General features: G+C 35.8%; 1 protein-coding gene across 1 annotated transcript in view; it reads left to right on the forward strand.

Moving 5' to 3' along the window:
* Window positions 1-15,381, forward strand: part of DNAH7 (dynein axonemal heavy chain 7) — a 265,553-nt gene extending 250,172 nt beyond the window's left edge. The window contains exons 59-60 of the mRNA XM_027866000.1: window positions 14,329-14,432; window positions 14,999-15,381. Of these exons, the coding sequence (XP_027721801.1) occupies window positions 14,329-14,432; window positions 14,999-15,205 (311 nt within the window). The 3' untranslated portion in view covers window positions 15,206-15,381. The remainder of the gene's footprint in view (window positions 1-14,328; window positions 14,433-14,998) is intronic.
* The last annotated feature ends 40 nt before the right edge of the window (window positions 15,382-15,421 follow it).

The raw sequence follows: 15,421 nt of genomic DNA on the forward strand, positions 1-15,421 counted from the left end.
TTTGCAGCATTTATTCATAGATGTCTGAACTTGTTTACTCGATCTGGAGGCCATATTTATTTCTGCTATTAGTGTTCTCCCTGTTGATTTATATGCTTATATTCAAGGTCTTTGAGTTTTCTTCTTCCTGAGATCTTTGGTAATTTTAGGTTTCTCCACCCCCCCCCAACTTATTTTCCCCTTTTGTTTGACTCCTTTTCCTCTGACTGTGACTTCCTTAGGGGCTGAATCCCAAAGCATCTCAGCCTCTTCCAGCACTGTACAATTCATAGGTCACCAGCTTAACTCTCTACCCTGAAGGATTTGGGGGGAACAGAACTGGCCCCAACTACATCCTGAGCTCTTTCCCTCAGGTTTAGTGGAGTGCTATACAGCCTCTCCTGTACCCTCCTCCTGTACCTTCCTCCACCATGTACTTCCCCTTCCCCTTTGTTCCTGAGTCTTCCTGACTTCAGGTCTGGCACTCTATCCACTGTGCCACCCAGCTGCCCTGCCTGAAACATAGTAAGGGCTTAATAAGTGCTAATTTCATTCCTTCATTCCCACTGGACATCTCATTTCCCACTTCATGCATTTGCATAAGCCTTTCCTGAAATGCACTCCCTTCTCATCTCTGCTTTCTGGAATCCTGATTATCTTTCAGAACTCAGCTCAGCCTTCTGGAATTACTTTCCATTTATTTATCCATTTATCTATTATTGTATGCCCCTAGAATATAAACTCCTGGAGAGAAGGAACTATTGCATTCAGTATCCGCTGTATTTAGCATTGTGGTTTGAACCTGAATAAATTTCTATTCAATCAAATTGAAGAAAATTGTCTAATTTGGATAGAAATTTACTTTATACTTATTTCTCTTATAGCAGAAGATAAAAGGGGTGAGATATTATTTAGAATGAATAGATTTGGCAAAGTTTCTGAAGAACTATATATTTTTTAGAATCTGTCTGCAAAATGGATGTGAAATGTGTTTTGGCTGAAGACTGTGAACTCATTAATGTTCATCAGCAACCAGCAAGCAAGTCATTAAATTGTTCCTATGTTGACACTTCTGTTCTCAACCTAATGGTTTATTTAACTGAGGGCTGTTCTCATTAGGTAATTTAGTGTATTAAAAATCCAATTATCCTGAAAGCAAAAACAAAAATGAACATCAGAGCTTGTTGTTAGTGGTACTAACAAGCATTTTACATGCTCAATAAGAATGGCAGCCATCAGTTAAATAAAAACTCCATTAAGTTGACTACTGAAGGATAGACATGGGCATAGTCTACTAAGTTGCTGATCACTGATAGATATTAGCACCCTTGAGCAAGTCACTTACCTTCTTTGGGCCACAATTTACTGATGTGTAAAATGAGGGGATTGAACTAGAGACTCTAAGTTTCTTTCTAACTCTACTATTCTGATACAGGACTGCTGGGAGGAACTCTCCCACTCCACCCTCTAGTCAGAGGAGCCCCAGGAGCAGAGAGTGTGGTGAGGTGGTGAGTTATGAGTTCCAGGGCTGATGTGGTCTTGTGGGATGATGAAATTCTTGGGGACATGATAGAGAAGTGCAAAGGACTGCAGCCAGGTGGGAAATGAACACCCCCCCACACACACACATCTCACAGCTAAAGAACTATTCTCTAAAATCTACAATAAGGAAGAACATTCAGGAGGCTCAGGAGATTGAACTTAATTATCACTTCTCAGCCAATTCAGGCTGAGATCAAGTGAGAATAAAGTTGATGATATGGTATTTTCTGTGATTCAGTTAACTTTTCATTATTAATTTGTTATGCCATTTGGTGCATACATGTTTAGCAGTGAGATTAGTTCCTTGTCTATAGTTCCTTTAATCATAGTATAATTTCCCAGTTTATCTTTTTTGATATGGTGAATTTTAATTTTTGATTTTTCTGATAGCATGATTATAACTCTTTCCTTTTTGGTCCCAGGTAATACGCAGTTAAGTTTTATTCCAGTCTTTCATTTTCGATCTATGTTTGTCTTATTTTCAGCCAGTCAATAAGTATTTAAGCACCCAGTCTTTTAGGTATTTTTCTTGTATGCTATTAAAAGAAGGGTTTTATTTTCTGTCACTTTTATTTTCTTGGATTGTTTGTTCCATTTATATTTTAAATCAAAATTATTAGTATATTTTCCTACATTTATTTCTTTTGAGTTACTTTTTATCACCTTCCTTTTTTTTAAGTCAGTACTCTGTTCCTGTCATTAGTTTAGCTTCTGCTTCTTTGAGGCAAATATATTTCCTCAGGCGCTCTTCTGCCCTTCCATTCCATTTATTCATTCATTCCATTTGCCTACCCTAGCTCAAGTTTGTTAAATTTACTTAAATTAATTTTTATTTAGCTATTTATCTATTCTCATGTCCCCTGTTTTTATTTTTCTGTTATCTTGTCCAGTAAGATAAACTTTGAAATCTTCCCTCCTGCCTGTTAATGTTAATAATATTTTTACTATGCCCTGTTCCAAAAAGTTTTTCTTATTTTCTTCCCTTTCAGTCAATTCTGGATTTTATTTTCTGATTCATGGACTGTGAAATTACTTGTTCTTTCTTTACTTTCTCTGTCCTCTAATGGGATTAAAACTTCTGAAATATTAGGTTTGAGCTCTCCTATTTGTTATTACTTTTGGTAGATCTTACTCAGTCTTCCCTTTGTTATACGCTTGTAAGTATCAATTCATTATGCAGATAAAGTGACTAAAATGTCCATATCCCTGTGATCCAAGGAGGCCATTGATAAGAAAGTCCTTATATCTTTACAGCAGCACTTTTTGTGGTAACAAAGACCGGGAAACAAAGTAGATGCCCATTGGTTGGGGAATGGCTAAATAAACTGTGGCACATTAATGTAACGGAATATTACTGTGCAGTAAGAAATGAGAAATGTGATGAATACAGACAAGCATGTATTACATGAACTAATGAAGAGTGAAACTAAGCAGAGTCAAGAAGACATGTACATAATGACTACACAAATGTAAATAGAAAGAATAATCACACCAAAAAAATCAAAAGGGAATATTCCAAAATGATAAAGATCAAGCATGGCTTTAAAGAAGAGGTATGAAAAGACACTCCCACCCCATCCCTTTATAAAATCCCCAGTTGTTGCATATATTTTCAAACTTTTTCAATGTATTGATTGGCTATACTGATTTTTGCTTCTTAATCTTTTTTTGCCTTAAAAATATTATTTAGCATATAGGATGGCTCAAAGGGCTGGGGACAGATACTGGGGGGAAACTGTGGTGATACAAAAAAGACATCAATAAAAACATGTTTAAGAAAATTCATGAGGGAAACAATGTCATCGATGGTCTGAGTTACTCTGTCCCAAACTGTGAGGAACAAACCTGCTCCCTAACCTCACCACGATCAGTCTCAATTTCACAGACCCATCCCATCCCATTTCTGGCTTTAAGTTCTTCCCATTACTCTTGGTGCCAACTATTCCCTGAATTCATTTCCCCCTTCTCTTGGTGTAGGATGCTGTCCATGGAGGAATACTGTCATAAAGATGGTCTCCCAATGCACAAACATTCCCCAGATGAAACCCACTGCAAAAGCCCTATCTCCTACCACAGACATACCTCTTCCCCACCATAGGATTGCTCTTTAGCAACACTCCCTTCTCCCATTAAAGAAATCCTCAGTTCACTCTCCTAATCCCAGTCTATCACCTCTGCTCCACTTCCTACAGTGTTTCCCTCATTCCTTGCCAAGAAACTATGGCAAGCACCATCACTGTTCAACCAGACTTGATAGATATCAGGAGATTTAGTCCATGTTCTGTCAAATCAACTATTTCACCTTTGCTTCTCCTATTTCTTTACTTTCTCTTTTAATCTTTTGACCCTTGGATATTTTTATCATTTGATGGTCCCTGTTTTTCTCTCTTTTATCCCAAAGATCTAATTGTATGGATTTCTCTCCTCAAACAATAGCCTTTAAAAATAAGATAGTTAATTTCATCACTTACTTTTGTTGATAATTAAACTTATTTACCTTTCTTATACTTCTATTGTTTACAAATTGAATGTTATCTGCTCACCTGGGGAGTTAAAAATAAAACTCAAAACTTTGCCTTTTTTTTTTGATCACTCACTTTCAGGGTGTCATTTTGGGTTAAAGGTTAGAGTTTTTTGTTTTTGTTTTTGCATATGCTATTTATTCTCTCTGGCTATTTCTTATAAAAGTGGAATACAACTGAGTTATTTTAAATCCCTTTCCATCATATTTGATAGTCATTCTTTAGGCTGCTTGCAAACTTTGCTCATTGTCACTGAAATTGTCAATTTAACCACAACATGCTTTGGAGTTTGAAGCAGTTTTTTCTGGTAGTGAGTATGGATTTTTTCTGGTGGTGAGTATGGATTCTCTCAAATGATACATTTTCATTATGTTTGTGGCACTAACAATCATTTCACATGCTAATAGCACTCAATAAGAATGGCAGCCATCAGTTAAATAAAAACCATTAAGCTGACTACTGAAGTATGGACATAGGTACAATGTACTAAGTTGCTAATCATTAATAGATATTAGCCTCTTTGAGTCTCAATTTACTCTTCGTAAAATGAGGGGATTGGATTAGACTAAGTTTCTTTCCAGCTCAGATATTCTGATTTAGAGGTTCTGGGAGGAACTCTCCAACTCAGCCCTCCAATCAAAGGAGCCCCAGGGGTAGAGGGTACTGATGAGGTGTGAGTTCCAGGGCTAATGTGGTCTTATGGGAAGGTGAAATTCTGGGGGGCATGATAGAGAAGTCCAAAGGACTGTAGCCAGGTGGGAAATGAATTTACATGTACAAACATCTTATAGCCAAAGACTATCTAAAATCTACAGTGAGGAAGAATAATAAGGAAACCTGTATTTGAAAGTTCTGGGATTTGTTATATTATTCCTTGCATTATGGTAGTCATATTTTAAACAATTTTTTCCACATTCTTCCATAAGACCTGTGATCTTTAAGTTATCTCCACATAGTTTGTCTTCAAGGTTCGGTTGTTCTGGTAGAATTTGGGGTGGGAGGGGAAATTAACCTTTTGCTTCTTTACTGTTGAATTTTTCTCCAATATTTTTGTATTCCAAATCTGTTAATTTCTCTTTCATAGATCCTACTTTGTTGAAAAGACTGTCCATCATATGTTCATTTTTTCCTATTCTATTTATTTTTACTATGTTTTCTAGTGTTTTTCTTTTGTAAATAGCATTTTATTTTTTTCCAATTACATGTAAAGATAGTTTTCAGCATTCATTTTTATAAGATTTTGAGTTCCAAATTTTTCTTCCTCTTTCCCTCCAAGATGTCATGGTCTTTCCTTTTATTCTGTTTCTTCTTTCACAACATGACTAATGTGGAAATATGTTTAACATGACAAATAAAAACAAAAAAGTGTGAAAATAGTATGCTTCGATCTGCATTCAGACTCCATAGTTTTGCTCTGGATGTGGATAGCATTTTCCAACATGAGGAGTCTTTTGGAATTGTCTTGGATCATTGTATTGATGAGAAGAGCTAAGTCTGTCAGTGGACCATCATATAATGTTGCCTTTACTGTGTACAATGTTCTCATGGTTCTGCTCACTTCACTCAACATCAGTTCATTTAAGTCTTTCCAGGTTTTTCTGGAATTCTGCTCATTATTTCTTAGCACAATGATATTCCATTACATTCATATGCCACAACTTGTTCAGTCATTCCCCAACTGATGGGCATCCCCTCAATTTCCAGTTCTTTGCCACCACAAAAAGAACTGCTATAAATAGTTTTGTACATGTAGGTCTTTTTCCCTTTTTTATGTTCTCTTGGTGACACAGACCTAGTAGTGGAATTGCTATTTCAAAGGGAATGCACAATTTGATTACTCTTTGGGCATGGTTCCAAATTGCTTTCCAGAATGGTTGAATCAGTTCACAACTCCACCAACAATGCATTAGTGTCCCAATTTTCCCATATCTTCTCCAACATTTGTCATTTTCCTTTTCTGTCATATTAGCCAATCTGATAGGTGTGAGGTGGTACCTCAGAGTTGTTTTAATTTGTATTTTTCTAATCAATAGTGATTTAGAGCATTTTTCCTATGACTATAGGTAGCTTTGATTTCTTTGTCTAAAAACTGCCTGTTCATATCCTTTGACAGTTTATCAGTTGAGGAATGAATTTCATTTTTATAAATTTGACTTGGTTCTCTATATATTTGAGAAATGAGGCCTTTATCAGCAACATTGTCTGTAAAAAGTATTTCCAGCTTTCTGTTTTTCTTCTAATCATAGTTGCATTAGTTTTGTTTGTGCAAAACCTTTTCAATTTAATGTAATCAAAGTTATCTGTTTTTCATTTCATAATATTCTCCCTCTTGTTTGGTCATAAAGTCTTCTCTTCTCCATAGATCTGAAAGGTAATCTGTTCCTTGCTCTCCTAATGTGCTTATGGTAATCACCCTTTATGTCTAAATCACGTACCTATTTTGACCTTATCTTGGTACACAGTGTGAAATGTTGGTCTATGCCTAGTTTCTGCCACACTTTCCAGTTTTTGTAGCAGTTTTTGTCAAATAGTGAGTTCTTATCCCAGAAACTGGAGTCTTTGGAGGCTTTATCAAACAATAGATTACTGTAGTCATTTACTACTGTGTCTTATATATCTAATCTGTTCCACTGATCCACCACTCTATTTCTTAACCAATAATTTTGATGCTTGCTGCTTTATAATATAGTTTTAGATCTGGTACAACTGGTCCACCTTCCTTTGCATTTTTTTTCATTAATTCCCTTGATATTCTCGACCTTTTGTTCTTCCAGATGAATTTATTTTTTCCAGCACTATAAACATTTTTTGGTAGTGTGATTGGTATGACACTGAATAAGTAAATTAATTTAGATAGAATTGTCATTTTATTATATTTGTTCAGCCAACCCATGATCAATTGATATTTCTTCTAGTTATTTAGATCTGACTTTATTTGTATGAAAAATGTTTTATAATTGTGTTCATATAGTTCCTGAGTTTGTCTTGGCAGGTAGACTTCCAAATATCTAATATTGTCTAGTTATTTTAAATGGAATTTCTCTGTCTCTTGTGGCTGGGCTTTGTTGGTAATATATAGAGATGCTGATGATTTATTTGGGTTTATTTTATATCCTGCAACTTTGCTAAAATTGTTAATTATTTCAAGTAGTTTTTTAGTTGATTATCTAGGATACTCTAAGTATACCATCATATCATCTGCAAAGAGTGATAGCTTTGTTTCCTTATTGCCTATGCTAATTCCTTTCTTTTCATCTCTTATTGCAAAGGCTAATATTTCTAGTACAGTATTAAATAATAGTGGTGATAATGGGCATCCTTGTTTCACTCTTGATCTAATTGGGAATGCTTCTAGCTTCTCCCCATTACAGATGTTTGCTGATGGTTTTAGATAGATACTACTTATCATTTATTCCTGTACTTTCTAGTGTTTTTATAGGAATGAGTGTTGTATTTTGTCAAAAGCTTTTTCTGCATCTATGGAGATAATAATATGATTTGTTGGTTTTGTTATTGATATGGTCAATTATGCTGATAGTTTTCCTAATATTGAACCAAACCTACATTCCTGGTATAAATCCCACCTGGTCATAGTGTATTATCCTGGTGATAAATTGCTGTAATCTCTTTGCTAATATTTTATTTAAAATTTTTGTGTCAATGTTCATTAGTGAAATTGGTCTATAATTGTCTTTCTCTGTTGGTTTAGGTATCAACACTATATTTGTGTCATAAAATTTGGTAGGACTTTGCATATTTTTCCAAATAGTTTATTTGTATTAGAATTAATTGTTCTTTAAATGTTTAGTAGAATTCACTTGTAAATCCACTTGGCCCTGGAGATTTTTTCTTAGGCAATTCATTGATGGCTTATTTAATTTCTTTTTCTAAAATGGGGTTATTTAAATATTTTATTTCTTCTTCTTTTAGTCTGGGCAATTTGTATTTTTGTAAATATCCATTTCACTTAGATTGTCAGATTTATTGGCATACCGTTGATCAAAATAGCTAGTAATTATTGCTTTAATTTCCTCTTCATTGGTGGTGAATCCAACCTTTACAGTTTTGATACTAGTAATTTGATTTTCTTCTTTTTTGTTTTAAATCAAATTAACCAAAAGTTTATCTATTGTATTGGAGTTTTTTTTTTCATAAAACCAACTCTTATTTATTGGTTCATTAGTTTTTTTTTTACTTTCAATTTTATTAATCTCTCCTTTGATTTTCAGAATTTCTATTATGTAGCTTAATTGGGGTTTAATTTGGTCTTTTTCTAGTTTTTCAACTTGCATGCCCAGTTCATTGAGCTACTCTTTCTCTATTTTATTCATGTAAGCATTTAGAGATATAAAATTTCCTCAAACTACTGCTTTGGCCGAATCCCATAAATTTTGGTATGTTGTCTCATTATTGTTATTCTCTTTGATGAAATTATTGATTGTTTCTATAATTTGTTGTTTGATCCATTCATTCTTTAGGATTAGATTATTTATTTTCCAATTAATTTTTAATCTCTTTCCATGGTCCTTTGTTACTTTGTTACATTAATTTTTACTGCATCATCTGAAAAGGATGCATTTAATATTTCTGCCTTTCTGCATTTGATTGTAAGGTTTTTAATGCCCTAATATGTGGCCAGTTTTTGTGTAGGTGCCATATACTTCTGAGAAAAGGCTATATTCCTTTCCATCTCCATTCAGTTTTCTCCAGTGGTCTATCATATCTAACTTTTCTAAAATTCTATTCACCTCCTTAACTTCTTTCTTGTTTGTTTTGTCATTAGATTTATCTAGTTCTGAGAGGGGGAGGTTGAGGTCCCCCACTAGTATAGTTTTGCTGTCTATTTTTTCCTCTAACTCCCTGAACTTCTCCTCTAAGAATTTGAATGCCATACCACTTAGTGCATATATGTTTGGTATTGATATTACTTCATTGTCTATGGTACCTTTTGGCAAGATATAGTTTACTTCCTTGTCTCTTTTAATTATATCTATTTTTGCTTTTGCTTTGTCTGAGATCAGGATCACTACCCCTGCTTTTTTTTTTTACTTCAGCTGAAGCATAATATATTCTGTTCCAGTCTTTTATCTTTACTCTGTCTCTCTGCTTCAAATGTATTTCTTGTAAACATGTTGTAAACAATATGCAAACATATTGTAGGATTCTGGTTTTTAATCCACTCTACTATCTACTTCCATTATAAAATAGAGCATTCACAGTTATGATTACTAACTCATTTCCCTCCATCCTGTTTTTCCCATTTATACTTTTCTCCCTCTCCTTTTACTCTGTCCCTCATCACCAGTGTTTTGATTCTAACTACTACCTCCTTCAATCTGCCCTCCCTTCTATCAGCCCCCTCCCTTTTTCCTCCTTCCCCTCCTACTTCCCTATAGGGGAAGATAGATTTCTTTACCAACTGAATGTGCACGTTATTCCTTCTTTGAGCCAATCTCATGAGGATAAGGTTTAAACAATGCTCATCTCTTCCCTTCTGCTAGAATAAATCTTGTGTGCCTCTTCATTCTGCCTCCCCCTTCCCTCTTCTCCCAATACCATCCTTTTTCCTCCCACCCCTTAATGTTTTTTAATATCACAGAAAATTCGACTTATATCCACACCCCCTATTTATATTCCTTTTAACTGCCCTAATAGAGATAACAGTTCTTAAGAATTACAAGTATCATCTTCCCATGTAGGGATGTAAACAGTTTAACCTTATCGAATATCATGTTTTGTTTTGAGTTCTTTTTTTTCTTTCCTGTTTACCTTTTTTATGCTTCTCTTGAAGTTGTATTTGAAGATCAGATTTTCTGTTTAGCTTCTGGTCTTTTCATCATGAAAGTTTGAAAGTCCCCTGTTTCATTGAGTGTCCATCTTTTCCCTTGAAAGATTATGCTCAGTTTTGCAGGGTAATTGATTCTTGATTGTAATCCAACCTCCTTTGTTTCCCAAGCCCTTTGATCCTTTAATGTGGAAGCTGCTAAGTCCTGTGTAATACTGACTATGGCTTCTTGATATTTGAATTGTTTCTTTCTTGCTGTATTTTCTCCTTGACCTGATAGTTCTGGAATTTGGCTACAATATTCCTTACATTTTTCATTTTGGGATTTCTTTCAGGAGGTGTTCAGTGGATTCTTTCAATTTACTATTTTACCCTCTGGTTCTAGGATACCAGAACAGTTCTCCTTGATAATTTCTTGAAAGATGCTGTCTTTTTTTGATCATGGCTTTCAGGTAGTCCAATAATTCTTAAATTATCTCTCCTGAATCTATTTTCCAGGTCAGTTGTTTTTCCAATGAGTTATTTTACATTTTCTTCTATTCTTCTGTTTTTGTTTTTGTTTCTGTTATTGTTTTTTTTTTTTGGACTGACTCTTGATGTCTCATAGAGTCATTAGCTTCTACTTGCCCAATTCTAATTTTTAAGGAATTTTCTTCAGTTAGCTTTTGTACCTCCTTTTCCATTTGGCCAATTCTATTTTTTAAGTAGTTGCTTTCTTCAGTCAATTTTTGTGCTTCCTTTTCTAAGCTGTTGATTTTTTTCATAATTCTCTTGCTTAACTCTCATTTCTTGTCCCAATTTTTATTCTAATTTGATTTTTAAAGTCCTTTTTGAGCTCTTCCAAGAGGATTTTGAGGACTTGAGACCCTTTAAGGCTTCACATATAGGCATTTTGACAGTGTTGTCCTCTTCTGAGTTTGTGTTTTGATATTCCCTATAGCCATAGTAGCTTTGTATAGTCAGGGCTCTTTCTTGTTTTTTGCTCATTTTCTAGTCTATTTTGTGACTTTTTAAGTTGAGCTCTGCTTCTAGGGTACAGGGGCCACTGTCCCAAGCTTTTTTCACTGGAGGCCAGGGGCCTGGTCTCTGCCTTTCTATGCCAGGGCCTCCAGGGCTGGTGGCCTGCCCACTGCACTAGAGGGACCCAACCTAATCATACCTATTGTGCCGAGGGTTCTGGGGCTGGCAGTTTGCCTACTGCACTGAGGCCGGAGGCTTCACAGCTGGCTTTCTGTGCCACTAGCCTACACAGCCAGGACTGTGGGGCCTCGGTTGCTTATCTATGATATGACTATAACCTCCTGCTGGTTTGCCCAGGACACCACCTGCCTGGGCTATGCTCCCCTTTTACAGAGAGACAGACCTTTCCTGAAGTCCTTCTAAGTTATCTTGGGCTAGAAAATTGTTTCACTTCATCTTTTTTGTGAGTTCTGTAGCTCCAGAATTCATTTAGAGGCTTGATTTAACATTGTTTCTGAGGAAAACTGGGGAGAGCTCAGGCAACTTCCTTGCTTCTCTCTGCCATCTTGGCTCCCCCTCTAATTATGTTTTAAAGTTCATACCTAATTTCTATGAATTTCATTTTTAAAAAATATTCTGGAATTAGTTACCATGGGTTCTGGGATTTTGTATTATCAAGCAATAATGATTCACTTTACTTCATATTATATTCGTTTAATGCATTGTTTTTTACTTAAGGTTTTACTCATTCTATTCTTGATCCACTGTTGCTTTTCATTCAGGTTTTTATCTTGTTTTTCCTTTACTCTCCCCTCTCATTGGTGCATATATCTCTATAGCTGAGGTACAGAGGATCTGGCTGCCTCACCTGAGTCCGTGTGGTGCAGTGGAAAGAACATCAGTTCTGGAGGCAGAGGACTTGACTCTTACTACCTGCTTAACTCCCATACAGCATTCCATGGAACATAACATAAATACATCTAAGAAACTTAAAAAGAAATGCATTGTAGGAGGCTCTATCTCAATTAGGTGGCTCACCCTTTTTCTCAACTTAGTCAACTCTTAAATATACATGTCATCAAAAGTCAAAAATCATCCAGGAGAAAAATATTAGCTCTAAAGTATACTTACATATACAACAAGATATTTAACTTCCCTAGAGTTCAGTTTCCTCATTTATAAAATGAGGCAGTTGGACTAGGTGGCATTGGAGGTCCCTTCCAGCTCTAGGTATGTGGTCCTACAGTTTCATATTGGAGAGCCTGCTGATTGGGATCCCTGATCTTAAGTAATTTACCATGATCTTCCAATCCCATTTCAAGGAAGCTGAACATGCTACTCCCCACTAGCACTGCTCCTGATACATTTATCATCTGCCTCATTACTCCTTCTCTATAGGTGGCTGAGCAGAATCAGCACCTGCTACTTCATCTGGGGTGGTATTTGGGCAGAATTACTGAAGCTTTGGGGAACCCTACGCTGTTGTGCATTTGGCCTGGAGTTAAAATCTGGAATTTTGGCTTGAGCTTTCTGGAGGGGTACAAGGAGTTAGGTGAAGGAGGAGGTACTGAAAAAGAGCTCTAAGGATTAAAGTTGTCCAGAGTTAACTCTTGAAGGAGAAAGTTAACTCACCTTTGGGGGAAAGGGTGTGTGTGTCTGGGGAATATTGGCTTATATTTTGTAATCAGCTGTAATTTGTATCTGGTGCATAAACTCAGGGAAAGGTTATTGTCCAATTGTTCTAAGATACATTGGCTTCAGGAAGGAAATGAGTCTATCTGAAAACATTCATGGTGCAGTATATGCAGTATTGTTACTACCTCTATTGAGCAACTTGTCATCTCATTGAAGTGCATTATGGGTGAAGGTAGCTATTTGCTGATGTTTTTTGATGCTGATACAGTAGAAGAGAACATTAGTGAGATAATAGGAGCAATTTACTGCTACCCCAATTATTGAATGAGCTTTAAAGGAGACAAGAAGCTAGAGACCCGTAGCAGCTAAAGTATCGTCAATACTAGCTGGTGTCTCAGACAGGCCCTTTGATCAGTGTAAGATCAAACTTTTATGAGACACAACTGTATCTTCTTGGTTTCCCTTGAAGATCCTTTTTCAGCCAAGGCTGTGTGTGTAGCTTGAGCTCTGTTGACAGACCCACTTCTGTGGCTGCTTCATCAAAACCCCTTTTTCACAATACTGAAGTGCCTTTTCTAAATAGTATTTTATAAATAAAAATTATTTTACATCCTTCAAAGAGTTGTCCGCTTAAGAGATGGTAATCAAAACCATGGATTAGATTGGCAAAAGAAGAGTATAGAGGCCAGGTAGTTCAACAGTCTGGGGAAGGGGAGAAAAGGAACATGTAGGAAAGAATAATCATCGATGTTTGGATTTCTTCATCTTGATTTCAGTCAGGAGCACAGACTCACTGTGTGCTGACATTGGTAATGAAGATAATAATTAGCCTTAACAAAAATGTAAACCAACCTTATCTAAACGAACAATTTCCATAGTTTTTTTTACCAGCAGAAATATGTTAGCATTTCAGTATCATTAGCCATTTCAGCAAATCAAAAGATTGTAATGGAAAGTAAGTATGAACAAAGGTTAATCCAACTCATGGGTTATAGACAGGGAGGGCTCATCAGGACTTGGCAGCACACATCTGTGAACACATCACAGAAAAGACTAAGAAGAGCCTCCATGGCAATTGAGTCCAGTACATTCCTGAATAAGGCATCATTTGTATCAGAGGAGCTGCCTCATACACAATTTCCACATAAATGGAAGTTTCTCCCATCCTCATCAACTCTGAGCCTCCAGATAGGAGAGAACTTGGAGAAAAGAGGAATAAGAAATTGACATCTCATTACAGTGACTCGTTTTGCCATTATGGGGTTTTCCCTTAAATTTATTCTTTATCCATGCAGAAATCATGGTGGGAGTTTTTTCTAAGCTACTATAAATTCCAGCTACCACAGCTACTGTTAAGATTATGTAGATCATTAACAAATTACAGAAACTGAGTGTTCATCTTTCTAGGTCAATCTGAGGTATACCACTTTTTAATTGATTCTTAAGTTGATTTACTTCGAATGGCATAGTGGAGAGAAAGATCTGGGTTCATTTCCTGCCTCTCTCTTGTAAGTCTATATACCCTTGAGCATCCTCTGTGCCCCCAGGCAACAAGTTGCAGAGGTGTGGGCCTTGGTATAGGAAACCTTAACCCAAGTGTTCCCTATCCCAATGAAAACATAGGTCTGGTCCCTATCCAATTACTTCACTATTCAAAGTTCGAGGAAAAGCAGTCTTTTACTATAGCAGCTCCAACATTCCTTGCTTTTTATTTTGATTTCAGGATATTACCTTTATTAGCATTTTTAAAATGTGTATTTGTGTGAATAAATGTTGAATACATTTTGATTAACTCTATCTATGGAGCATAAAGTCTGATGGAACCTAAATCTATCTAAACAAGTATGAGAGATAAAAACTGAGTTTCATTTATATTAATACCTATTTTTCTTATATTAAAATTAGGTGTCTACATTTATGGATTGTTTCTAGATGGAGCATCCTGGAATCGAAAGCTCAAGAAACTAGGAGAATCTTATCCCAAAATCCTTTATGATACTGTGCCTGTGGTTAGTATTTTTCTACTAATACTCATGTGGATCTTAACAGATAGTTTGAACTGCTTCCCTCTCATGTCAAGATGTTTATTAGTAACACTAATGCAGCTTCTGCCTCCAACTGGCTCTTAAAAGAAGCATTTCTAAAATAACTTGAGCAGTATACCTGGCTTATAAGTCTCTGAAGTAGACAACTTCCTTGGATGTATTAAGTACTAGTCATTCATTAAAAGAATCAGGCTCACTTCCTTATATAAGCCTTGTAATAGTAGTCCCCTGAGAAGGTGACAGTGGGACATACCTCCTTCGATCTGTTTTACACTGGCCTTAAATTTGTTTCCATTCTGAAGTGTCATTACACAATCAAGACAAAAGTGTGAGGTAGGCAGCAATAATTGGAACCATCACCAACCTACTGAAAAAAGAATGTATTAAAGGATGAAACTAATTAAGATTTCTGCAAATAACTGGAAACTCGTTACTATACAAACAGAAGGGGTCAATTTAAAATTGTCACAACCTATTATGAACATATACCCTAGAGATAAAGGGCTTTTTTCTTCCCCAATTTTTTACAGATGTGGCTAAAGCCTTGTAAGCGGTCAGACATACCAGACCGGCCTAGTTATGTTGCTCCAGTCTATAAAACAAGTGAGCGAAGAGGAACATTATCAACTACTGGCCATTCTACTAACTTTGTGATTGCAATGATTCTGCCTTCAGATAAACCTTCAGAACACTGGATTGGAAGGGGTGTGGCATTGCTGTGTCAGCTTAGTTCATAGCCATAAAGTGCCATTTTCCTGTAGATATGCCCTTTTCTCTCCACATTGGGTTCAGAGAAGGCATACTTACTTTTTAAACTAAAATTTTTTAATTTTAAATAATCTTGACTAGATTATGAGATTGTGAACATTTGTATATCAAACACAAAATATTTTTAATTCATACTACAGTTATATATAAGGAAATGTTTGAAATAAAAGACTAAAGAAACAAAA

The sequence above is a fragment of the Vombatus ursinus genome, unplaced genomic scaffold (assembly GCF_900497805.2).
Source record: "Vombatus ursinus unplaced genomic scaffold, bare-nosed wombat genome assembly UNPS02014779.1, whole genome shotgun sequence".
NCBI lineage: Eukaryota > Metazoa > Chordata > Mammalia > Diprotodontia > Vombatidae > Vombatus > Vombatus ursinus.